This window comes from Polypterus senegalus, chromosome 10 (genome assembly GCF_016835505.1).
Source record: "Polypterus senegalus isolate Bchr_013 chromosome 10, ASM1683550v1, whole genome shotgun sequence".
In the NCBI taxonomy this organism is placed as follows: Eukaryota; Metazoa; Chordata; class Cladistia; order Polypteriformes; family Polypteridae; genus Polypterus; species Polypterus senegalus.
Genome location: NC_053163.1, coordinates 157,501,792 through 157,527,109, shown reverse-complemented (window position 1 = coordinate 157,527,109; position 25,318 = coordinate 157,501,792). Strand labels below are relative to the sequence as shown.

The 25,318-nt window shown below is 37.0% G+C and overlaps 1 protein-coding gene across 1 annotated transcript in view; it reads left to right on the top strand.

The window, feature by feature from the left end:
- fzr1a (fizzy/cell division cycle 20 related 1a) overlaps positions 1-24,127 on the top strand; it is a 33,629-nt gene extending 9,502 nt beyond the window's left edge. Inside the window, exons 3-12 of the mRNA XM_039767114.1 lie at positions 9,423-9,548; positions 9,856-9,919; positions 11,179-11,309; positions 12,094-12,176; positions 12,369-12,552; positions 18,334-18,399; positions 19,440-19,542; positions 19,640-19,824; positions 23,430-23,663; positions 23,912-24,127. Coding sequence (XP_039623048.1) covers positions 9,423-9,548; positions 9,856-9,919; positions 11,179-11,309; positions 12,094-12,176; positions 12,369-12,552; positions 18,334-18,399; positions 19,440-19,542; positions 19,640-19,824; positions 23,430-23,663; positions 23,912-24,112 — 1,377 coding nt within the window. The 3' untranslated portion in view covers positions 24,113-24,127. The remainder of the gene's footprint in view (positions 1-9,422; positions 9,549-9,855; positions 9,920-11,178; positions 11,310-12,093; positions 12,177-12,368; positions 12,553-18,333; positions 18,400-19,439; positions 19,543-19,639; positions 19,825-23,429; positions 23,664-23,911) is intronic.
- The last annotated feature ends 1,191 nt before the right edge of the window (positions 24,128-25,318 follow it).

Genomic DNA, 25,318 nt, shown 5'->3' with positions numbered 1-25,318 from the left:
TGTGGTTTTGCTCCTTATTATTTTACACTTTGTGAAATGGAGCATGCTTGCCTGAGTTGTCAAGCAGTCCTGGCACTATTTTAGTTTGCAGCTGTCATAAAATGGGTTGTCATGCATGTCACTTGCTTTCCTCCAGGATCTGTTTTAGAGAAAGCCCTTTATTGGTACTTAAACTGGTTATATGTAGCATTGGTTAGAGATAGAGATATATAGATAGATAGATATATATATATATCTCTTACTTGTTGCTTCATCAGCACCTTCTTTACAGTGCATGCATTTGGCCAGTATCCTCTTTTCTAAAACCATTACTGATATTGATCATTTTTCTTTTAAGGGTTATCTTTCAATGCTTTTTATTCCCCTAGTTTGTAACCATTGAAATTTATGGTTTTTAATATTTTGTAAAGCAGTCCATTTAAGGTAGGTGCTTTTGATATGCTGCATTGAAGTATTACCTTTGTGAGAGGCTTCATGTAGTCCTGGAGACTGACCATACTTGTCTATAATCTGCTCCCATAATAGTCTAGATAATAAATGTATATTTTAAAGGCACTGCATAACAGTTTGGTTCATATTCAGTATTGAACTTCTTTTTATGGGAGCCAGCTTATAAGTTGCTTCATGTTCTGAATGCAGCTGAAACTATCACAGCAGGTGTTAAGAGATGGCGAATGGCATGGCTTGTCTCAATGTATAAACACTGTAAATACAATATTGATATTGAAATGATCCAGCAAACTCAAAAGAAAGTGGTCTGCCAGCTTGTGCTCAACTTCATATTAGTGGCACTTCCTGGTCCTCGGACAGTTTACAGAAGATGTGAATCATGGCCTTGGGTTCTTAGACTTTTGTAATGTTGTATTTTTTGCTGTGGTCTGGCCTTCCACTTGCTGTCTTTGTCTTTTACATGAATTCTCCAGAATTTAGCGACAATGTCTCTTGTTGTTTTCTATTCTGCTTTTACCTTTTCCAACAATGGACTATGTGACAATAATGGATAGCTCCTGTAGTGTTACAGATGGCAGCTAAATGATCCAGGTTGAGGTCTATGGTTAATGGGTGACAGGCTTCAAAGATGGGGCAGAACCTGGGAAGCAGTGACTTTATTTATTATGGGAAATATTAACTAGTCTGCAGTAGATGTGGGTGATAGTACAGTGGTCACTTACTTTTTCTGAATTTCCTAATAGGATTAATAAAGTTTATCTAATCTTAAAAGCAGCACCTCTGTGGTGGCTGAAACTTCAAATATAGTTGCTGTAGTGTTTTTTTTTTTTTTTTTTAGGGGCCTGTATTTAGAGTAATTGAGATGCCATGCAGTTATACATTCACTTACTAATGACACTGACATTAAAGAATGTTTAAAAACTTTGACTTCAGCTGAACTCTTTAGTTTGTTTCACCTGCCACTTTAAAATCTCAAGTGTTATCACTTAACATGTCATGTTAACATGATAGCTAAAACAAAAAATAAAAGCTGTTATAATATCAGCCCTTGAATTCTGGTATGCAAAGTCCCAACAGTACAGCAGTTATTTTAATGTTGTGCACAGATCTTTCAAAAAGTAGCATTTCAGGTTTATCTCCTAATATTCACATTTGTTTTCTCATTAAGTAAATGAAAAGCAGGATAAATCTTTTTGCTCTTTATGCTCGTCCATGGTGGGTAGGAAAATATGTTCTTGCTGCTCCTGGAAGAGCGAGGAACTGTGCCTTTTTGATCTGACAGTACTCGGAGTTGTTCACCCCCGGCAGAGGTGGCTCTAATAAGGTAGAGTTGATGTTGCAGTGCTACAGAGCTGCTCTTATTGTGAAACTCCACCACACTCTTCCCCCTTTTCTTGGAATGAATTGCAAACAGATGACTTGAAGGCATTTACTCTGAAGGCGCTTGTGCGTGTTATCTCTGCCTGCTCACCTTCTGTTTTACATTTTTTCTTCTTCTAATATATTCAAGCACATTTGTTCCAGCAGGCACACCACATGCACTTTGGAAGAGGTCGTCCACCTGAAGCTAAGCATTTACGGGCTTAGCCAGTAATTGGATAGGAGACCATCTAGGAAAAGCTTGGGTTGCTGTTGCAAGACGTGTTAGGGAGGCCAGCGTTGGGCGCTTACCCTGTGCTCTTAAGGTGGATCCCCATGCCCCAGTGCAGTGATGGGGACACTGTAGTATAAAAATAGTGCTGTCCTTCGGGTGAGCTGTAAAGTCAAGGTCGTTGACTCTCTGTGGTCATTAAAGATCCCTGTGCATCCTTCGTAAAGAGCAGGGTGCCTCCTGATGTCCAGGCTAAATGTCCATGGCCTCGTCATTATGGTGGCTTAATTGTCCCCTAATTCTAATTTTCTCTCTCTCTCTCTCTCTTCCCCCGCTCTCCCTGCTTCACCACCCAATAGGTAATGTGTGGTGAGTGTGCTAGCGTAAAAATGACTCCTGTCGCATCATTCAGGTGGAAGGTATATGTTAGTGATGGTTGAAGTGACGCCCCCATTCATTATGAAAAGCACTTTGAGTAGTGAGAAAAGTGATAAATGTAAATTAGTAGTAGTGTGGTACCTGTTCCTTTTATTGTGTTCTTAAAATATCCAGGTTTGTATCTTAAAAAGAAAAAATGATTACTTGTAACATACATAGCCATTTAATTTTATAAACCTTTAGTACTGTAAAGAAACAATCAAAAATGTGAACTATTGTATCACGACAACCTCATTTTTCTGTAAAGTTGTTGAAAGTTGTTTTATTGTGCTGTGCAGCTGTTATCTTACATGTCCCCTTAACACAGTCATTGGTGTTTACCCATTCTTGTAGTTTTGGCTGCATTCTCGAAACAGGTGCTTGTTCTTGATCTTTCATTTATTAACAAAAGCATATTTGTTTGTAGTGCAGTTTCACTCCCTGCCTGTGCTTTTTAAAGCATATTACAAAATGAATAAGACCATTTCAAAAAACAGCCTGTTTGTTTTTAGTAAATAACAAAATAATTTCATTACATAATGAATTTATTAGTACCTGAAATTCATTACATAAGAATAGGCAGATAAATACTAACTAGTAGTTTCCCAATTTACCAAAATATAGAATACGTCACCCTGGGTGTTTTGATAACAGAAACCGATCGCTACTCACTGGTCTTAAGTATTACATTTAAAATTTTGCATAAAATGATTATGTATGTCGGAAAATAAAACATCACATTTTTAAAAAGTGGAATTAGTTGCTGAAACATTTTTATTAACAAAGCAGTTTCTATAATTAACTTATCTGAATTCAGCATTGGAGCATTTCAATCAATGATAACCGTGCTTAACACAAGTGGTGTAGGATGAATAGGATTTAGAAAATGGATGGATGGAAATGCTGAGGCATTTTCAATCCACATGCAATAATTAAGTCCGTAGAAAAGGCAAAAATATTGTGTAGGGTACTGGAAGCAGTTGAGTAAGCAGCAAATGTGTGCTCAGTCCTGACACCTGTGCGGCCTTGAAAAAGGAGCCGAGTGGCAGCTGTAGCTTGCGAAGTTGAGCTCCTATTTCCTTCATGAAGCTGTCCCAAGTTTTGCCAACATGCTAAAACACTGGAGATCTTTATGGCAGTGAGGCATGCCACCTTCTTTACACTTTTTCGTGATGGATCATTGAGTAGCCTGTTCTTATTGTAACTACAGGTTGGTAGTTATAATTTGCTGTAATACGCTGATAAATGTGAGCGACCACTAAACACCAAAATCCAAGAGAGTCTGGTTACAGATGAGGCACTTTGAAGCCTCAAATGCATTTGGCAACCATTGGAGAAGCATTTTAATGCCAGATGTAAATGTAATTGAGGCTGAACTATATATGGATGCAGTCTGTGTATGTGAAACAGACTTTAAAGGGGGTCTTACAGAAAAGTAATGTTACGGCCATATGTAATGTTTGAATGTTGATGAAGTGACCTGATTTAAAAGGGTCTAGGTGTTGGGTCGCTCATGGACTTTTATGTTTCATACCTCTGCAGTAGGTTGATTTAATAATTCATCTCTTTTTATAATTATTTTCAGTCAGGTTATGATTCCCCTGGAAGTTTACTGTGGTTGAGAACGCTGTGTTTATGGACTTTGTAGCAGCCATGGATTCTGAGGGATATTCAGACCTTTATGTTTGTCTCCCAGCTGTATTCATATTTTGAATGCTTGGGTTACAAGACTGAGTAGAGCTAAAGGACACCATTTAGTGCTGTTATGTGCACAACCACTGGTTGTTACACTATCTTATGACTTGTTTTACCTCGATAAAGCAAACGGAGGCATTGCTGTATACTTGAGCGTCATTTACATTCTTTTGCGATTGACAAGTTATATGCTGATTATGAATAATGAGCAGAAACTTTGGATCCACTGCTGAAAAACTGTTGAAGCACTATAGTGGTAGCCATTGATGTCAAAGGTCAAGAATTGGTTTCCAACTACCTCAGCCACCATAAATGTGGAGCCCTGTAGCACCTATATCTAGGGGACTGGGCGGTCTCATGGTCTGGAATCCCTACAGATTTTATTTTTTCTCCAGCCGTCTGGAGTTTTTTTTGTTTTTTCTGTCCCCCCTGGCCATTGAACCTTACTCTTATTCGATGTTAATGTTGATTTATTTTGTTTTATAATTGTGTCTTTCATTTTTCTATTCTTTAATATGTAAAGCACTTTGAGCTACTGTTTGTATGAAAATGTGCTATATAAATAAATGTTGTTGTTGTTGAGTTTGCTGTTCTAGTTGATGGTTTCTATAATGGTTCATTATTAACTAATTTAATCGCATTCTACCCACGATTTTCAAAGTAGTTGCTGGAAAATTCCGTGGCTGGAACTCTCAATTAAATAGAATGCTGTCGGAGAATTGCTGAAGAAGGTCAAGAAACTTATCGAAAGGTTTGCAAGGGTCTTAAGTGTGAATGGTGCACCTTGGGGCAGATGGGAGTCAAAGTTCTGGTTTCAGACTAATGTGAATAAGACTAACCTACAGTTTAGAGTGTGGGCTTCCCCGTTGATGCCAGACCAGCACGTTCAAGCTGAAAGCGCATATCCTTTACCAAGCTATAAAACTTTCCTGCAGTTTGCCTAACTTCAAATGCAGATCAGCTTTCCCTGTATTAGGATTGACTAGCACAAATGCCTCTCTGTTTGTATGGGTACATTTGAAAGGCAGTTTTTTGCTTTTGGCACAAATAAGTACATTGTCCGAAACGGCAAAGACTTCCACTTTGCTGTGGTTGGATGTTAGTGTCTGAAGTTTGAGTAGACACTATGAAAGAGAATATGTATCCTGGTGACAGTCTAATGAGTGAAGGAATCTTGAGCACACAAATGGAATTGCAGAGCTATTTGTCTGAATGCATTGGTTGTGTTTTCATCTGGAGGTTAACAAGCCCACCGTTTTTAACTCTAGATTTTGCGCTCCCTCTCTCTCTCTCTTCTCAAGTAGGTCAAATTTTATGCATTTTTTTTTTTTGGCCTCTCAAGGAAATTCTTTGTTAGAAAGCCAACTTGTTTTTACATTACCCTGAATCTCTGCCCAGAATTTCCAATGAAAAGGAGACATCAGGGACTTTTTTTTTTTTTTTTTTAAGGGAGGCCATTTTTATTTGTAGACAAATGACTGTGAGCCCTTTACCAGGTCTAACTCTATTCTTAATTTTCAGAATCCCTTGCAAATTGTAGCACATTCCAATTCACAACTTAGAGTGCCTCTGCCAGACTAAAACACTTGCTTATGGCAAAAAGGCTATGCCAAGCACCCAGAATTAAAAAAAAAAAAACTAAACTCACATCTTCATTAAAGGAAGATAAAAGGTAAAGAAAATCGTAGACTTTATAATAGGTGATAACAATTTGTTTACAAGCCGAAGACCTCATACAGACAGTTTGAAAAGACTACCAGTTCAAATTTCACCATCAGAAAGATGCATACTTCCATTAAATATATGAGACATAGATAAATAGAAGTTAATGTATGCCCTGGGGATAGTTGGCTTGTTTAGAGAAGCTCTTTAAATAAATTAATACATAAATATGTAGATTAAGTAAATAAAGATACACAACACAAACTTTGGTCTGAACACACACTGAAATTACTAAAAAGCAAGAAAAATTCAAAAGAAAAAAGTTCGGAGTTTGCTGTCACAGGCAAATATAGGCATTATACAGAGATATTGCTGTTGTGATATAAAGGAACCCCAATAGCATTTCTTGACATACTTGTGCTGTAATACTATTTTGGCTGAAAGTATTCAATGTTATTGTGTCACAGAGAGGATATACAGTGTTGTTCATAATGGCACTTAGTTTTGTTTTATTTCTCTCCTTCTCTTCGACATCCGAGAGGTCCAGGGTTCATCCTATAACTGATCTTGCCATTTTAATTAGGTGGGCCACTCTTGAAGTAAGCTTACCAGCCCAGCACACCACACTTGCCATCACGACGTTGTAGAAGATGTGAAGGATGTCACTTCCCACATTAAAAACAACACAGTCTCTTAAGGAAAAGCCTGCTCTGCCGTTTCTTATACATTTCCCTTGTGTGCTGAGACTAGTCCAGTCTGTCATTAATGTGGACCCCCATGTACTTGTAGGAGTGGACCATCTCTGCATTCACTTCTTGAATAGTGACTGGATATATACTGTAAGTTATTTGGTGCAGCATAAGTCAATAACCATTTTCTTGGTTTTCCTGATGTTAAGGTGTAGACAATTCTCTTTGCACCAAGAAAGACTTTTCCATCTCACTCCTATATTCTGTGTCATCGACTTTTATCAATGAACGCCATGAGTGCAGAATCTGCAAGTGACATGACCTAGTATTATATTTATAGTCGAAGGTGTACAGAGTGAAGAGAAAATGAGACAGGACAGTTCTTTTGTGGTGGTGAAGTGGTCACATTTGTACCACAGACAAAGTCCTTGAGTCTCCCAAACTGCTTTCTGCCTAAAGGATAGTCCGTTATCCAGGACACCACAGGCTCATTCACTTGCATATCTCTTGAGCTTACCCCTTAACTGGGATGGCTGGATGGTGAAGGTGCTGGAGGATTTAAAAAAAAAAAAAAAAAAAAAACAGTTCACACAGTGCTCCCAGCTTTGTTCAGGTAACAATGAGCCTTGTGGAGCAGACAGATCATTGTACCCTTAACTAAAATCTCTGACTGATAGACCACCAGGACCCACTGCAATCTGCCTACCACATGAGGACTCTTAAGTCCAATACTAGTCTCTTAAAGGTCCTCCTGATTCAAGACACCATCGGACCTTACTCTTATTCTATGTTAATTAATGTCTTATTTTAATCCTTACTTTGTCTTTTTTCTCTTCATCATGTAAAGCACTTTGAGCGACATTATTTGTATGAAAATGTGCTATAGAAATAAATGTTGTTGTTGTTGAGATGTGCTACTGGTCTGTAGTCATTCGGTAAAGAGGCACCTGTCTTCTTTGTAACAGGAACACTGCATGCAGGATATTTGCCACAGCAGCAGTAGCAGCAGCACTTTCTGAAGCCTTAGGGTCAGAATGAACAGGTGATCGAGGATAACACAACATTGCTCAGCACAGGCCTTAAGAATTCAAGGACTGACTCCATGTGGTCTTACGGCTTTTACTGTGTGCAGCTTCCTCCGTTGTCTCTTTATTTGGCCTTCAGTTATGGACAGCGCACACTGATGGTCACAGGTTTACCTGTCACTGGCCATTCCAGTCCATGTGAGTTGTTGATGTAGTAGGGATGGGGTTGGGGGTGGTCATTGGAAGAAGGTGGCAGTGGGTGGAAAAACCAGTTGATTAATTAAAAGTAAGGTTAATAGCAGGAGTTTCTACAAAACAGAGAAGCGACAAGACTTTTGTCAGGGACTGTATTATAACTGCAGTGTTAGAGTGAATCATCATTAAAGTGTTGTTGACAGAATGGTTCACTTCCATTGCTAGGTCCCCGTTTGCAGAAGGAGGAATATAAACATTAACTCTTTTAGGGCTGAATATTTTTTTCCAAAAAAACATAGTTTCTGACAAGCAGTGGTGTCACACTGAAATCAACATAAAACATCTTGTTTCTGCATACTGTGGCTGCCAGTTTGCCAAAAATGTGTGGCAGGCTTGCAGCCAGGCTGTCAACTCTCTAATGAACATCATTATTATGTGCAGCTGATGTTGGTTTCAACCTTGATAGACAAAAAAAAAATCCTTAAGTTGATTTTTGCCGTTTCCATACTTTTTTTATACTAAGCCTGAATGCACATTAACAAGTTCTTCATACAACATGGATTACAGTCAACATAATGGCATTCTTGAGCCTTTTTCACGTGGGGATCTACTACATTGTTTTCCTGTTCCATTTTTGGACTGAGTTGGTTGCTTTTTGACTGATAAATGTTCTAGTTACGTATAAAACTTGTATTGGCAATGTATTATTTCTAATAGCTATAAAATATGGGGAATGTTTGGGAATCTACTTGTTAGCTTAGTTTAATGTTAATGTACAGTAAATGTTTAAAATGAAAAATGTTCTCGCAAATTTTTTGTATATTAAAAAAGTAAATATACATTCTGTTCACTTATGTCCTTGGTGACTCTTAAGTCGTCAGCATTGTATCTAGAGGACCATAAGCTGTAAAAGGGCACCTGGCAATAAATACAATAATCTTTGTCTCACGTTGCTGTGAAGCTGCTCTCGACTTTTTAATATCTGTCACACTCTGTTTGTAATACTGATAAATTCAATTGAACTGAATCAAAATTTCACATGTGCAAATGAGAACAGTTCCTTAAATTGACAATGAACCGTTTTTCAAGCAGAGGTTTGGCAGTTCCTGTGTGGTTTACATATAGTAGAAACTTTTAAAACTGTGCTCAGTTCATCTCATTTTGGAATTGTTTTTCCTGATGATATTTGTGATTTTGGCAAGTTAAATTTGCATATGCCTTACCTTTGTAGTTTTGGAATACTGTAGGCATTTGATCTGAGCCTTTATTCCTATATAATTTAATTAAAGTAGTTTCAAATAGCTGAGTAGCTTACAGCCATGTGTCATTACCAGAGGACAACTCAAAGTGTTTTTCTGTCTGAATGCATCTGTGGTTTGCTGTATAGAAAAACTATACTTCATGGAAGTATCTTGAGTTCTGAAGTTGTGATAGTCTCTAAGAACACATTTTTGTCTCATGTTACATTTTGTTGTCACTTTATACCATGAAGAGCATATTTCATTGAGGTTGTGACGACTTGTAAGTGATAAACATAAAGCTGCTTACACAAGTGCCCCCTTTCACAAAGTGTAGTGGTCTATTATGTGTTATTTTCCCTCTTTGCAAGTGTAAAATAACACAACCTGTAAATAGGTATGCTGTGTAATGGCATCATTGGATCTGGATATGAAGTTCTTGGTTATTGTCTTTTTGTAGGTTGTAGAGCTGCAGAGAATGTTGAGTCCTACAAAGTCTCCGTTGTCCTCACCCAGCAAACATGGTGACAGATTCATCCCTTCTAGAGCTGGGGCCAACTGGAGCATCAACTTTCACAGGATAAATGTAAGTTTTGCTTTAGGTTTCATTATTTGAAAGATCTGTTTTATACTCGAGTGCTCAATCAAAAAAATAGATTTAATACATTATACTTTAATTGCGTTCATTAGAATTTGCCTTGTTGGTGGGTTTAATTCTAAAGTTGATTTTTGTCTATTTCTTAGATACATATTTTACTTTTTTTAAAGCTGCATTTTGTGCTGCAATTAAATTTTAACCGATTTGCTTTATCATTGAACTACTGAATAGTGTCAATTCACTCCTTACCACCATACTGTCCATCCTTCCTTTTTAACCTTTTTTTTCTTTGTAGGAGAATGAAAAGTCTCCAAGTCAAAACCGAAAAACCAAAGATGTTACCTCTGACAGCAGTAAAGGTAAATACCCTAGTGTAGCTCAAGGTAGGCACATTATACACTCAGGCCTTCATTTGCACATCTCTTGTTTGTCATGTTTATATATAAATGACTCCAAAGTTCCCAAGTTAAATTCCTGTACATCAACTATTGGTGAATAAAAGTAATTCTGATTCTAATCTGGTGTAGAGGTGTGCCAGTAGGCTGTTTTCTCTTTGAATAATGGGGGCAGTGGAGTTGTATTGTTTTTTTTTTGTTTGACTCATTTAAACACTTTGTGTGAATGTGTTCTTATTATAAACAAGTTTTTTTTATTTAAAAATGTAACACTTCCAATGCCAAAAGGAGACTATAAAAAAACAGAAGAATGTTTTCCATTTAGACAAATTGTGCCAATATATATTTAAACAAACACTTAAATGCAAATTAGACATTACGGGTGAACCATCAGAAGAATCAACTGTTAAAAAAAAAAAAAGCATCTTGAGAAATTCTGTGTTAAGTGTCTACCCATATTGGAAATATTTGAAAATGGAATACCTATCATATTGAAGCAGCACTGGCAAATAGCTATTTTAAAGTTTTCCACCTCTTCTATAATGTTTGATTTGAAATCAAAGCTAATTTAAACCACAGAGGTTTATACTTGGCTTTGAAATAATATCTATTTTGGCAGTTATTTGATCTTATTGTTAAGGTCACTAATAGGACAGCGTCACACCTCCACCCAAATTATGCACAGCTGTAGCAGTTATTTGTATCAGCAGTTTATTATTATTATTATGGTTAATGAATATTGCAAAACCTATCCTTAATGAATAATATACTAGATTTACTTAAATTAGATGTATAAAGGTAAGTTAAAAAAAAAAAAAGTGCTTGTTTATATATTGCCTTTCCAAGTGAACCTTACCCAGCACTTTTATGCACTGTGTGACCTGAGAGAGGTGGAGTGCGTGTTTTTATTGAATGACATTTGCGTTGCTTGTAATTGTATAATGAAATGTTGCATTCGTATTACTTGCATAATGAATAATTATATTCAGGTTATAGCATTTAATTTTAATAATTGTGTGAAATATGAAGCTTTATTTTGTTGCACACATTCTCCTTATTCTTTATAGACGTGTCCTTGATTTAATACTGCCAAGAGATATAATTTTTTGCACAAATTAAATGTTATTATTGTGATGCTGATCTTAATGTCTTTTCTGAATTAGCGGTTTAGAAATATCCCCTTACCTGTTTGAGACTTGGATTCTTTTCCCCTTTCTTGTTAGCTGATGGTCTAGCATACTCTGCCTTGCTAAAGAATGAATTACTAGGAGCTGGAATTGAGAAAGTTCAGGATCCACAAACAGAAGACCGGCGGTTACAGTCGTCAACACCAGAACAAAGAAGTCTTTTCAGTGTAATTATTAATCCTTAAATTCTTACAATCTGTTTGTTTTGTAGCTGTAAGCCTTTATTTAGCAAGTTAGTTCCTTGGTGGAAATCAGAATTGTTTGTGAATACATAACTAGCTTGTCACCATTTTATTCACAGTATACTTTAAAAATTATTTACGTTTTATGCTAAATAAGCACAACAGAAACCCGTTGCCTCACAAATAACTTAGTACATCTCTTCTATTAAAGAATTAATTTTGCATGCAAACCCACAGTTGTGTTTATGAGCGTTAATGCAGTTTTTTTAAAAAAGGAATTTGGATACAGAATAGACAAATGATTATTTGAGAGTTACTATTGGCCAGTGTGTGAAAATTGCTTGCACAATTGCTTTTAATTACTTTAAATACTGTACTAAATTTATGCTTGGATTCTCATGTGGAGAGTTTGCATAGCCTGAAGCTGTTCAAGGGGACAATTATTATTAGTGGAGAAACAGGCCTATTACTGTAATTCATCCATACAGATGAAATAGTGTAAGCCTGTATACTACAGGTTAAGTGTGAGTGTTTTTCTCTGTAGGCCTTGCCCTTATTTTCCCTTGCTTTCTAAATTTGCAAATCTAGGTTCAGTATTAGTGAAAAGTAATTTGTGGCTTGTTCTAAATCTATTTGACTCGGATACGCAAGCCATTACACTTATTAAAGCATGACTATGTCATGAATTAAATGTTAAACTTTGTAGCAGACTGTATGAGTAGGGAAGAAATTGTTTTTTTATAACAAGATCATTCTGTTTTTATCATAGTACACTCTGAGTGCGAAACGTTCAAGCCTAGATGATGGAAATGACATCTCTCCTTATTCCTTGTCTCCTGTAAGCAGCAAAAGGTATATTCAAGGCTTTTTTTTTAAATCTTGCTAGGGTACTGATGACTTCTGACATTTATGAGAAATTTTCTTTCCTTCATTTGTACACTACTTCAAGCTTTACTTTGATCTGTTTCTACTTATAATATGTACTTATAAAATTGCAAGCAGTCGACTGTGTGAATTTAATGCATGTTTCATTTTCCCCTATAGCCAGAAGTTATTAAGATCACCAAGGAAGCCAACCCGGAAAATTTCCAAAATTCCCTTTAAAGTTCTCGATGCTCCTGAACTGCAAGATGACTTCTACCTTAATCTGGTTGACTGGTCATCTCTCAATGTTCTTAGTGTAGGCCTTGGCACTTGTGTATATCTATGGAGTGCCTGTACCAGTCAGGTAGGAATTCAGAATTTTTTTTTCTTTCTCTAACAATGCATGAAATAGGATTGAGGAGAGATTTTTGGGATTCACTGAAGGTTTAACATTAGTGTTAGTTTGTAAGACAATGAAATTAAAATTGTTTGTTTGCTGCATGGTGAGAATTCTCTGTTTTTAAGAAAGTGAGGAGGAAGCAGCAGCAGATTGCAAAAGTAGTTCTGTAAAGGTAGCTAACCTTTATTTTTTGAGAAGGAGAAAAAAAAACCTAATTCTTTTCTTAGCACTTCATACTGAAGAGTACAGCACAGACCAATTGTACAACTGTATACATAGCATTGTGATATTAAAATTATAAATGCAGCAGGTTGTGGTATGTCACATTATCATATTTACTTTTTATACAATGGGATGCAAAAGTTTGGGCAACCTTGTTAATAGTCATTACTTTCCTGTATAAATCGTTGGTGGTTACAATAAAAAATGTCAGTTAAATATATCATATAGGAGACACACACAGTGATATTTGAGAAGTGAAATGAAGTTTATTGGATTTACAGAAAGTGTGCAATAATTGTTCAAACAAAATCAGGCAGGTGCATAAATTTGGGCACCACAAAAAAGAAATGAAATCAATATTTAGTAGATCCGCCTTTTGCAGAAATTCCAGCCTCTAAACGCTTCCTATAGGTTCCAATGAGAGTCTGGATTGTGGTTGAAGGTATTTTGGACCATTCCTCTTTACAAAACATCTCTAGTTCATTCAGGTTTGATGGCTTCCGAGCATGGACAGCTCTCTTTAACTCACACCACAGATTTTCAATTCTATTCAGGTCTGGGGACTGAGATGGCCATTCCAGAACGTCCTACTTGTTCCTCTGCATGAATGCCTTAGTGGATTTTGAGCAGTGTTTCGGGTCATTGTCTTGTTGAAAGATCCAGCCCCGGCGCAGCTTCAGCTTTGTCACTGATTCCTGGACATTGGTCTCCAGAATCTGCTGATACTGAGTGGAATCCATGCGTCCCTCAACTTTGACAAGATTCCCAGTCCCTGCACTGGTCACACAGCCCCACAGCATGATGGAACCACCACCATATTTGACTGTAGGTAGCAGGTGTTTTTCTTGGAATGCTGTGTTCTTTTTCCTCCATGCATAATGCCCCTTGTTATGCCCAAATAACTCCATTTTAGTTTCATCAGTCCACAGCACCTTATTCCAAAATGAAGCTGGCTTGTCCAAATGTGCTTGAGCAGACCTCAAGCAGCTCTCTTTGTGCTTCCTCTTCATCACTCTCGCATACAGCATCTCCTTGTGTAAAGTGCGCCGAATGGTTGAACGATGCACAGTGACTCCATCTGCTGCAAGATGATGTTGTAGGTCTTTGGTGCTGGTCTGTGGGTTGACTCTGACTGTTCTCACCATTCGTCGCTTCTGTCTATCTGAAATCTTTCTTGGTCTGCCACTTTGAGCCTTAACTTGAACTGAGCCTGTGGTCTTCCATTTCCTCAATATGTTCCTAACTGTGGAAACAGACAGCTTAAATCTCTGGGACAGCTTTCTGTATCCTTCCCCTAAACCATGATGGTGAACAATCTTTGTCTTCAGGTCATTTGAGAGTTGTTTTGTGACCCTCATGTTGCTACTCTTCAGAGAAAATTAAAGGAGGAGGGAAACTTACAATTGACTCCCTTAAATTTTCGGATTCACCTGTGCATGTAGGTCAGGGGTCACTGAGCTTACCAAGCCAATTGGAGTTCCAATAATTAGTTCTAAAAGTTTTGGAATCAATAAAATGGCAACGGTGCCCAAATTTATGCACCTGCCTGATTTTGTTTGAACAATTATTTCACACTTTGTCTCCTATATGATATATTTAACTGACATTTTTTATTGTAACAACCAACGATTTATACAGGAAAATAATGACTATTAACAAGGTTGCCCAAACTTTTGCATCACACTGTAAAAAAAGACAAGATTTGTGATTACTTGACAATGATTTGGAAAAGCTTTACCACAGGAAAAAGAAATTTGACAAATGAGAGAAAATCAGAGAGCAAAAGAATGGACAGACCAGTCGGTGCATCCAACTCTATTAACTAATAAATCAAGGGACCTTCCTTTTTTCAGCTAGTTCAAATATATTGTAAATTGCAAAAATGTGCTATTCTGTAATTCTGTTTGCAGAATTTATTTTGTTTTTCCAATTCATATATTTCTGTGTAGTGCTCTTGATAGAGTACAAAACAGTCTTGTATTGTTATAAATATAATACTGCAAGAGTGAGTAATTCATTCAAAATAACAACAACAACAACATTTATTTATATAGCACATTTTCATACAAGCAGTAGCTCAAAGTGCTTTACATATTAAAGAATAGAAAAATGAAAGACACAATTATAAAACAAAATAAATCAACATTAATTAACATCGAATAAGAGTAATGTTCAATGGCCAGGGGGGACAGAAAAAACAAAAAAAACTCCAGACGGCTGGAGAAAAAATAAAATCTGTAGGGATTCCAGACCATGAGACCGCCCAGTTCCCTCTGGACATTCTACCTAATATAAATGAAACAGTCCTCTTTGGATTTAGGATTCTCACGGAAGGGCTTGATGATGATCATGGTCACGTAGACTTCTGCCTTTTAATCCGTCCATCATTGTTGGAGCATCATGAAGCTTTGAGTAGGTGGTGGCCACCACCACCACAAAGAAACCGGAAAAAGAAACAGAAAAGAGAGTAGGGGTCAGTACGGATTTTAGAGCCACCATGAATAGTTATTTTGAGGAAATTTAACATATAGAGTATCAGGATTAAGTTAAATTAAGATTAAATTGAAGTTATAGAAAAGCCATGTTAAAGTAATATGTTTTCAGCAGTGTTTTAAAGTGCTCTACTGTATCAGCCTGGTGAATTCCTATTGTCAGGCTATTCCAGATTTTAGGTGCATAGCAGCAGAAGGCCGCCTCACCACTTCTTTTAAGTTTTGTTCTTGGAATTCTAAGGAGACACTCATTTGAGTATCTGAGATTACGATTTGGAATATAAGGTGTCAGACATTCCGATATATAAGATGGGGCGAGATTATTTAAGGCTTTATAAACCATAAGCAGAATTTTAAAGTCAATCCTGAATGACACAGGTAACCAGTGTAGTGACATTAAAACTGGAGAAATGTGTTCAGATTTTCTTTTCCTAGTTAGGATTCTAGCAGCTGCATTCTGCACTAGTTGCAAACGATTTATATCTTTTTTGGGTAGTCCTGAGAGGAGTGCGTTACAGTAATCTAGTCGACTGAAAACAAAAGCGTGAACTAATTTCTCAGCATCTTTCAGTGATATAAGCAGTCTAACTTTACTTATGTTTCTTAAGTGAAAAAATGCTGTCCTAATGATCTGATTAATATGTGATTTTAAAATTCAGATTACAGTCAACAATCACCCCTAAGCTTTTTACCTCCGTCTTGACTTTTAATTAGAGATGCGCCGATCCGATATTCTGTATCGGTATCGGTCCGATCCTGACTTAAATTACTGGATCGGAAATCGGGAAGCAATAAAAAATGTAATTTGATCCTTTAAAAATTACGGAAAATAATTACCGCATGCATAACGTGATTTGGGACATGCATCACGTGATAAGAGTTTCTGTTGCGTGTGAGACTTGCCGACATGTCAGCAGTTTGGAGTTACTTCCGACTCATAGAAGAAAAAGCCAAGACTGCCGAATGTAATTTATGCAATACAAGTGTTTCGCGGGGTGGTAGCCTTTGATGGTGGTATTTGTGTTGAGGTATATAAAATGTATCTGGACATTTTTTTGAAAGCATTAATTTTTGTTTTCTGTTTAAAAAAAGACTCAATGACTGTATTGGATTTGTGACGTATCGGCAGATATCCAAATTCACAATATCGGTATCGTTATCGGACATAAAAAAGTGGTATCGTGCCATGTCTACTTTTAATCCTAGTGTATCCAGTTTATTTCTAATAGCCTCATTGTATCCATTATTGCTGATCACTAAGATTTCAGTTTTCTCTTTATTTAACTTGAGAAAATTACTATTCATCCATTCTGAGATACAAGTCAGACATTGTGTTAGTGAATCAATAGAATCAGGGTCATCAGGAGCTATTGATAAGTACAGCTGTGTGTCATCAGCATAGCTGTGGTAGCTCACGTTGTGCCCTGAGATAATCTGACCTAACGGAAGCATGTAGATTGAGAATAACAGCGGACCCAGGATAGAGCCTTGTGGAACACCATATCGGATATCATGTGTCTTCGAGTTGTAATTCCCACAACTAACAAAAAATTTTCTCCGTCAGGTAGGATTCAAACCAATTTAAGACTGTGCCAGAGAGGCCCACCCATTGACTAAGGCGATTTCTAAGAATGTTGTGATCAATGGTGTCAAATGCAGCACTCAGATCTAAGAGGATGAGAACAAATAAATGGCCTTTGTCTGCATTTACCCTCAAGTCATTTACTACTTTAACGAGTGCAGTTTCTGTGCTGTGATTTGTTCTAAAACCCGACTGAAATTTATCAAGAATAGCAGGTTTATTTAGGTGGTCATTTAACTGCATAATGACTGCCTTCTCCAGAACTTTACTTAAGAAAGGCAGGTTAGAGATGGGTCTAAAATTTTCAAGAGCTCAGGGGTCAAGATTGTTTCTTAAGTAGGGGTTTAACTACAGCAGTCTTAAGACAGTCTGGGAAGACCCCAGTATCTAGTGACGAATTTACTATGTCCAGAACATTATCAATTAGCACGCCTGATACTTCTTTGAAAAACCTTGTGTAAAACACAGCAATATAACAGTAAAACAATTGAGGATTCAATGTAAACTGATCATGACAATGTAATTATTAACATAATATATCCATTTGACAACGGAGGACTAGAAAAACGCAAATTCCAGTCAACCAAATTCTCTGAGAAGAGAACTCCCTATCAAGTTCACAGTCAATAACAAAGTCATAGTTCTGGGAACTGCAGCCAGCTAGCCACACTAGGACAGTCTAACAAATATTGGAAATTAAAGGTTTACCATTGAATAGCCATCCAATCTAATATCTCCAGTGCCATTTTTCATGGCTAGGAGGAGTAACTTATCTTTGTAGCAGTGACACCAGGTACCACAGTAGGATTTGGAGAGGATAAACAAATAAAAGTTCAGTTAGCAGTTAATAATGAATACTATTAACATTTGTTTATCCAAAGTCACTTACTATTTCCACATTTGAGTTTAGGTGCACTTGACTAACAAATAGAACTTCAATTGGAACTGCTAACCAGCAGCTGTAATCGGGGTGCTCTAGATTAAATTAGTTGTGCATCTTAAGGATTTAAGTGTTGAAGACATCTCTTACACATGGAAGCAAATTATTGCTTAGCTTAAAACTGCAGTGAGAAGTAATGCTTTCAGCTACAGGAGTTTAATGATCCTTTTTGTTTCAATAACCTGAGAATGACTATTTAACATCTTTGATATGTGTACCTCTCATTCACAATATTCCAAGAATGTGTGTGTGTGTTTTTTAATTGAAAGTTACCTTTGTGCTTAATTGAGATCTAAGGAGGATTGTCTTTTTTCACCTTTACCATTACTTTTATTTTTTTATTTTATTACTTGTCATACATGAAGTAAATGTCACTTATTCTGGTGCTAATGGTATTAGATTCTCAGATTTTGGCGGGCTGTTTTTTTTATTTCAATTTTAGTTCATGTAATCTTTAATATTTAACTGTAAATCACTCTTTCTAACCACACTTTCAAATTTCTGTTCAGGTGACCCGTCTGTGTGATCTGTCTGTTGAGGGAGATTCAGTTACATCTGTAGGCTGGTCAGAAAGGGTAAGTCCCCTGCTTTGGAGTTGATGCTGTTTGTGATATGGCACTTTTTGTGATAATTGTCTACTTGTAATACAAAATGACTAAAAAATTTTTACTTTTTTTTTTTTTTTTTGTAATTTAATACTGCAAACTAGAGGTCAGGTAATCTTCACTGACTTGGGTTTATTTTTAAGAATAAAGTTAATCTCTCAGTCTGTAACAATAAAAAAAAAAAAAGTTGTGTTCAAAAATTTTGAATTATTTATAATCTCGCCCCCTCCCTTCTTCTGGTACCCTCTGACTTGCCTGTATAAGAAACTCTCAACATACAAATACCGTTTGACTCCTCTCGATGGTTAGTAATGCAACATGTCAAGCTATTTAGGCTTCCCACCTATTTTTGGCACTCTAGGCTTCGGCAAAAACATATTTACGCTTTTGTTTGACTATATTTTGTGATGCGTCGTCAGCAAAAATTACGAGATGCATGCCACGTCAACCGAACCTAGGGGTTCACCCCCTACCCCCATTTTGGGGTTAGTTACTTTTTTCATAAAACTTTGGTGTGGGAAAAAAATGGGGATTGGTAACATGGGTGTGTGTGGAATGTCATTTTATGATATTTCAGGGTTGTTGATCACAAATACGTTTTTTTGATCCTTCAAAAGGGATCTAACCCTCTGAACATCTATGCAGGATGAAAAGTGATAAATGTCTCTGACAACAGAGAATATTAAGACTTTAAACATTTCAAATGAAGCCCACATTTGAATATTTTAAATGTTTAACTCATCTACTCTTTTTCATTCATCTACCAAATAAAGTAAATCATTTTATTTCTTTTGAGCACTCCAACTTAGGGTGGTGTATGCCAATTCAAATGTTTTGGGATTAATATTCTTTTGGCTAAAGAAACATGTTAGAAAAAAATATGAATGATTTAAAATGAAAAATGGGTTATTTAAAATTAATTCTAACCACTGAAGCTTAGGTGTTTTTAATGTGCTTAGTTTATTGAAGTGTACAGGAAATGTTACTTACATTGTTAATTTCTGACTTAGGGGAACTTGGTTGCTGTTGGAACTCATAAGGGCTTTGTACAAATTTGGGATGCCGCTGCTGGCAAGAAACTTTCGGCTTTAGAGGGACATACTGCTAGAGTTGGTATGTAATGTTACAATTTCTTTTGCGATGGTAGTATAGCAAAATTTGATATGTTTGTCTGTTCCTTCTCTTAAAATTGTTGCCATCTTTCCATCAGGTGCATTGGCGTGGAACGCAGACCAACTTTCTTCTGGTAGCCGTGACCGTATGATTTTGCAGAGGGATATCCGAACACCACCTATGCAGTCAGAACGGCGGCTACAGGGCCATCGCCAGGAGGTGTGTGGCCTAAAATGGAGTACTGATCACCAACTGCTGGCCTCAGGAGGCAATGATAATAAGGTGTGTTAACGCTTCGCTGTATTTCACTGATTTACTCAATCTGTATGCATGTGTTTGTTTTTTGAGATTAGTTATTAAGTATTATGGTTACACTACTTACACAATAGTCTTTTTGTCATTTCTTTTAACAGTAAACGTCTAACAGACGGTTTATACTTCACACTCAGAACACATATGTGCACACATCATGGCTACCATACATTCCCAGCATTCATTTAACATGTTCTCTGAGCATGTCCTTTGAAATTAATACGATGCATGCACGAGTAGCAGTACCAGCAAAAAATCTGGGAAGTTGGAACATAATGTCGGAGTCTTTGTTTGCTATCAACATGTGACAGCAACCTGCTTTGCAGAACCTAGAGGATCAATGTACTTGGTTTGCTGAATGGTTTGACATAGTGAAGCAAATTCTCAAACTTAAATGCTGATATAGAAATGTATTTGTGGTGCTGTTCTTCATCTACTGTATTTCCCCAACAAAAGGCCACGGCTTATAAATTAATTTTTACAAAATGCGTATTGGGTGCGGCTTGCTTAAATGGGGTGGCCTATCTAAAAAATTTGATAAAAATATAATTCAGTGTGCAAAAAGACAACATACTCAAATGATTCATTGAATTTAAATTTACTGTTTACTTCAAAAAATCAGATAGTGACGATGTTCATAGATACAGTTAAAATAACTAAGTCCACAGTTTGAAAACAATATGAATTGTCTAGTAGACAAAAAAAAAATGTCAATTAATAATGACACCATCATTGGTTCAATGATCACTTGGCGTTGCTGCATCTGGCCTCTTCTTCACATTCGTCTCTTTCAGGTTCGTTGCTGCAATGTAAAAATGTAACTTTTTCAGGGCTTTGCTACATTACATCCTAGTATATAATACAAGCTAGGAAAAAAGAAAAAAATAACAGAAATTAAAGGAACAAAAGTTTATTGTTGGCTGGGAAAAGACAAGTTTTTAATTTTTGTTTGAATGACTGGAGGGTGGGGTACTGCAGTACAGCAATGTCAATCATCTTTCTACACGTAAATTCTTCAGAATACAATTAGCAACACTGAAATTAGGCTTACCTTTCTTCAAGTCCTTAAAAATCAAATCCGTAATCGTCGTCACCGCTGCCGAACAACTCGATTGTGACCAGCATTTCGTCACCAGTATCGTTCTCAGATATTGCAGACATTGCTTGTGGTCCTGGTAGGCTTGTTGTTGGAGGAAAACCATTCTGTATGCTTTCTGGTTTCACGTTGTTCCACGCCGAAATAACCCTTTCACATGCTTGACTGTGTACATCGCACATTGCTGCTGGCCAGACAGAGTGAATGTATGCTCACCATCTGTTATCCATTTTTTTCCACTTGATCCTCACAAGGGACTTAAATGCATGATTGACATAAATATCAAGTCCACCAGGTATTAACGACGTGACCACCAACCTTGTTCACTGCCTTCTGAACACTATCCATCAGATGAGCAGACAGAGTCGAAAATTAGCAAGGACGACTTCTTGTTAAAAAGAAATCCAGCTCCAGGCCGCCTTCTGTAGGTAGCATTTGTTCACCCATTCCACCATAACATCTTCATTCATCCAGCCCTTCTTGTTCACGGAGACCTCAATACCCTTGGGTAGTTTTTCTTGTGGCATTGTCACCCTCTTAAAAATCACAAATGGCTTCAGCTTTTTGCCACTTGGGGTGCAAGCTAGAACAGCTGTAAAACTTGTCCGCTCGTGACCTGTGGTAGTTACAGATGTGTTCTTTTTACCAACCTTATCGACAGTGCGTGTTGATGATGTCATCCGGTGTTAGTTTCAGTGTCTCGATTTCCTTGCTAACAAACTCTCTAAAAATGTCAAGTTTCTTCTCCCAGTCCTCTGGCAGTCTCTGTCCCACAGTCGTTCTGGCTCGGATAGATAGACCATTTTGTTTCATGAAGCGAGAAACCCAATTATGACCCCCTTTGAAGTCTTGAATTGCCATTTCAGTCGCCATTCCTCATGCCTTCAATTTTATGGCTATTGCTAAAACTATCCGATTGTTCTCATGCTGCGCGAGAATTCAATCTTGAAGTCGCTTCTCCAAGTTTGCCCATTTTGCTTCTCTTGTACGCCTTGCATGCCTCCATGGTGGAAGCGCGTGCAAAGCTTCCTCATCTTTCCGCCAGTTTCTCACATGTTTTTAATCTACTTCAAAGTGGCGTCCAGCTGCATGATTGCTGTTTTCTTTTGCGAAAGCAATGACCTGGAGCTTAAATTCTGCAGCATAGGACTTGCGTTGCGGCATATTGTATTGCTGTAAGTGCAAAATGTTATCAATTGTTCACGCTCAACTATAATGTCACTATATAGTTGCAGATGCCTACAGGGGCTTGCCAAATTAGATGCTTTTACTTCAGATTGGTAAATTCAGTAACGCAACGGCTAATAACATGGGGTGGCTTATCTTAGAGTTTTAAAATATAAATGAGCATTTTCTGCGGCTTACAGAATGGGGCGGGTTATCGTTGGGGATTTATGGTACTTCTTGCATGGGCAATACAAGCATTGCATATTGCCCATCATAATGACCCAATACATTTTAAAAGTCTCACATAATACCATCTTTTTTTTTTTTTTTCTCCTTTGCAACAGCACCAGAATGTACGGAAGCGTGTTCGAGCAAGAAAAGGAAAAGAAATTAGGGACACAGTGAAGGAAAAAAAAATTTTGAAAATAAAGTGGAAATTTTGACTTTAATTTCATAGTTTACGACATACTTTAATGACAAAATAAACGTCCTCTTAAAACTGATCCAGTTGTTATTTGCTGCGTGCTTCTGGGGCTTCCTCTTGTGCTGACAGCAGTGGCAGGCAGCGATTGCCACATAGAAGTCATTACATTTATGATATTCTAGATCTCTGCACATTTAAAATCATTGGATTTATACTTTATAGAACTTTCATGATGAAATGTGTTAAAGCATGTATGTTACATTTTACAGAAATCGTTAACTTCATTTAAATAATATTAATAATTACACATGTGGGGGACGGCACAGTGGCGGAGCGGTGTTCCCCCACCTTGCATGTTTTCCTGGTGGCTTTCCACCGTATGCTCCGGTTTCCTTCCAAGAACATGGAGGTTTGGGGATTTGCTGATGCTGAAATGATGCTAGTGTATGTGTGTGCTTGTATTCCTCTTGCAATAAGCTGATGCCCCATCCAGGGGTTGTTTCTGCCTTGTGCTCAGTGCTTGCTGGAAAGAGCACATCCTTGGACTGATGGATGTAACCATTAAACATCCATCCTTTTTAGAGATATTATAGCAAGGTGTCCTGGGAATTTAATGAATGTTTCGGTCAATTCACAACACAGTGAAGCACTGCCACCTGGTGGAATCCTTCAGATTTACATAAGTACGCTCACAAGTATAAACTGAGCACTACTTGCATAGCAGCAGTTAATGCCATGTGCATGCATCACAAAAAGTGTAAACCCGGCCTATGAATGAATTTCTAATTCTGCTCATTACAAGTGTTGGCATATTAAAACAGCAACAATTTTTTTATTGCAGTTATTTTTGTATTTCTCAGACACTTGTCTTTTCTTGTCATTTCACAGTTGCTGGTTTGGAACCACTCAAGTGTTGTCCCAGTGCAGCAGTATACTGAGCACTTGGCAGCTGTGAAGGCTATTGCCTGGTCACCCCATCAGCATGGTCTCCTTGCATCTGGAGGAGGTACTGCTGACCGGTGTATTCGCTTCTGGAACACGCTGACTGGCCAACCTCTGCAGTGTATTGACACCGGCTCTCAAGTCTGCAACCTGGCGTGGTCCAAACATGCCAATGAACTGGTAAGTTAACATTTTTCTCATTTTCATAAGTTAACTTGTGTTTCTTTTTTCCTGTTTAAAATAGATGAATGCTTATTTTATCTTTTGTATGAAGCAATCCTGTTCCTGACCTCTGACAACTTTCCAGTTACGATTGGATACATTGTGCATGTTATGAAACATCTCTATTATTCAGTTACATATTTCTCGTTCTTGAAGCATTATTGTTGATTTATTTTGTGATACATGTCTTTTTTTTCTTTGTTTAGGTCAGCACACATGGTTATTCACAGAATCAAATTTTGGTGTGGAAATATCCTTCATTAACACAAGTTGCCAAACTGACTGGACATTCCTATAGAGTTTTGTACTTGGTAAGTAACCAGAAAGAGAGAAACTGGGAGAGGCATTGGTTCATGTTGGACACTGGTTGTGCTCTTTTCTGTAAAGAAGAGCTACAGTTTAGTTAGTGATTGTCTATGGAAAGCTAGGTTTCCTATCTTCGTTGGTATATATTCAGTTTTATTTTTGTACATAAACCTGTGTATTGAAGTGCTGCACTAGATCTTGTTCCATTTTATTCAGAAATACTAATTAGTCATTTTTTTTAATTGTTTCTATTACTTTTTTCTATTTTATATTGTTGAAGGGAAAACTGCTCTTGTGCATTATTTGTTGTAATACATGAACATTTCCAGAATATGATGTTCAGCCATTCTTTTCACGTAGAAAACTAAACTGATGATTTTTGAGGAGTAGTTTATTAAAGTGAAATTTGAAAATTAATTTTGTGGTTATGTATACACACTGAATATTTCAGTTTCTCTCTCTTTTAATTTCCAGTAAATTTGTTTTAAATCAAAACTGATGGTAACTGATCTAATCAGTAATATTTTAAAATAAGTTCATAAAGCACAGAGAATTTATTAGGTATGTTTACAAGCCTTAAATTTAACGCCGTTTGGCTTGCTCTCTCTCTGGGGTGGGGATCGATCTGTTCTTATCTCAATTTTTCTTTTTGTAAAAACTTGATTGCTTTGTATGGATTGCAATCAAATTAGTAAAAAAAATAAAAAAAACTGATGGTAAGTTAACCATTGGTAGGTGACTGTCAGTAAAGTGCTATTTTACTTCACTTCATTTTTATAAACCTCCAGTAAGTTTAACCAATGATAAGCTGTCAATTATTCACAATATTTTACAAGCTCATGTTAGTAGTCCTTGTCTTTGAGCTGTTCTATTTGCAGATTTATTAATTTTAGTATAACTAGGATTGATCATTTAGTGCTTACTTTTTACACGGTATATAAGAGATTGCGAGTACCATTGCAGTAGTCCCTTAAGCTGCTAACAGCTTCAAGAAATCCAGAGAGCCATCACTGAGAAAAAGAGAAGACCACATAGGTCCATGCACTCAGAATAATTTAAGACGAAAAGCAGAAACAAATTTGACTTGTTTCCATACTTCTTGCTTGTTAATACCTTAGTTGACTAAACTTACTTTAATTGAAGTCTGTAAAGAAATATTTTTATTGTTAACTGTGTAGTAGACAAACCATTATGCTTTTCTTTTTTAAAAAACCTAACTATATAATGTCACTTGTCCATTAATTGTATTTATTTTATCAATGTGTCTAAGTGACACCAACAATTAGGTTGCTGTCCCAGTTAAAGTG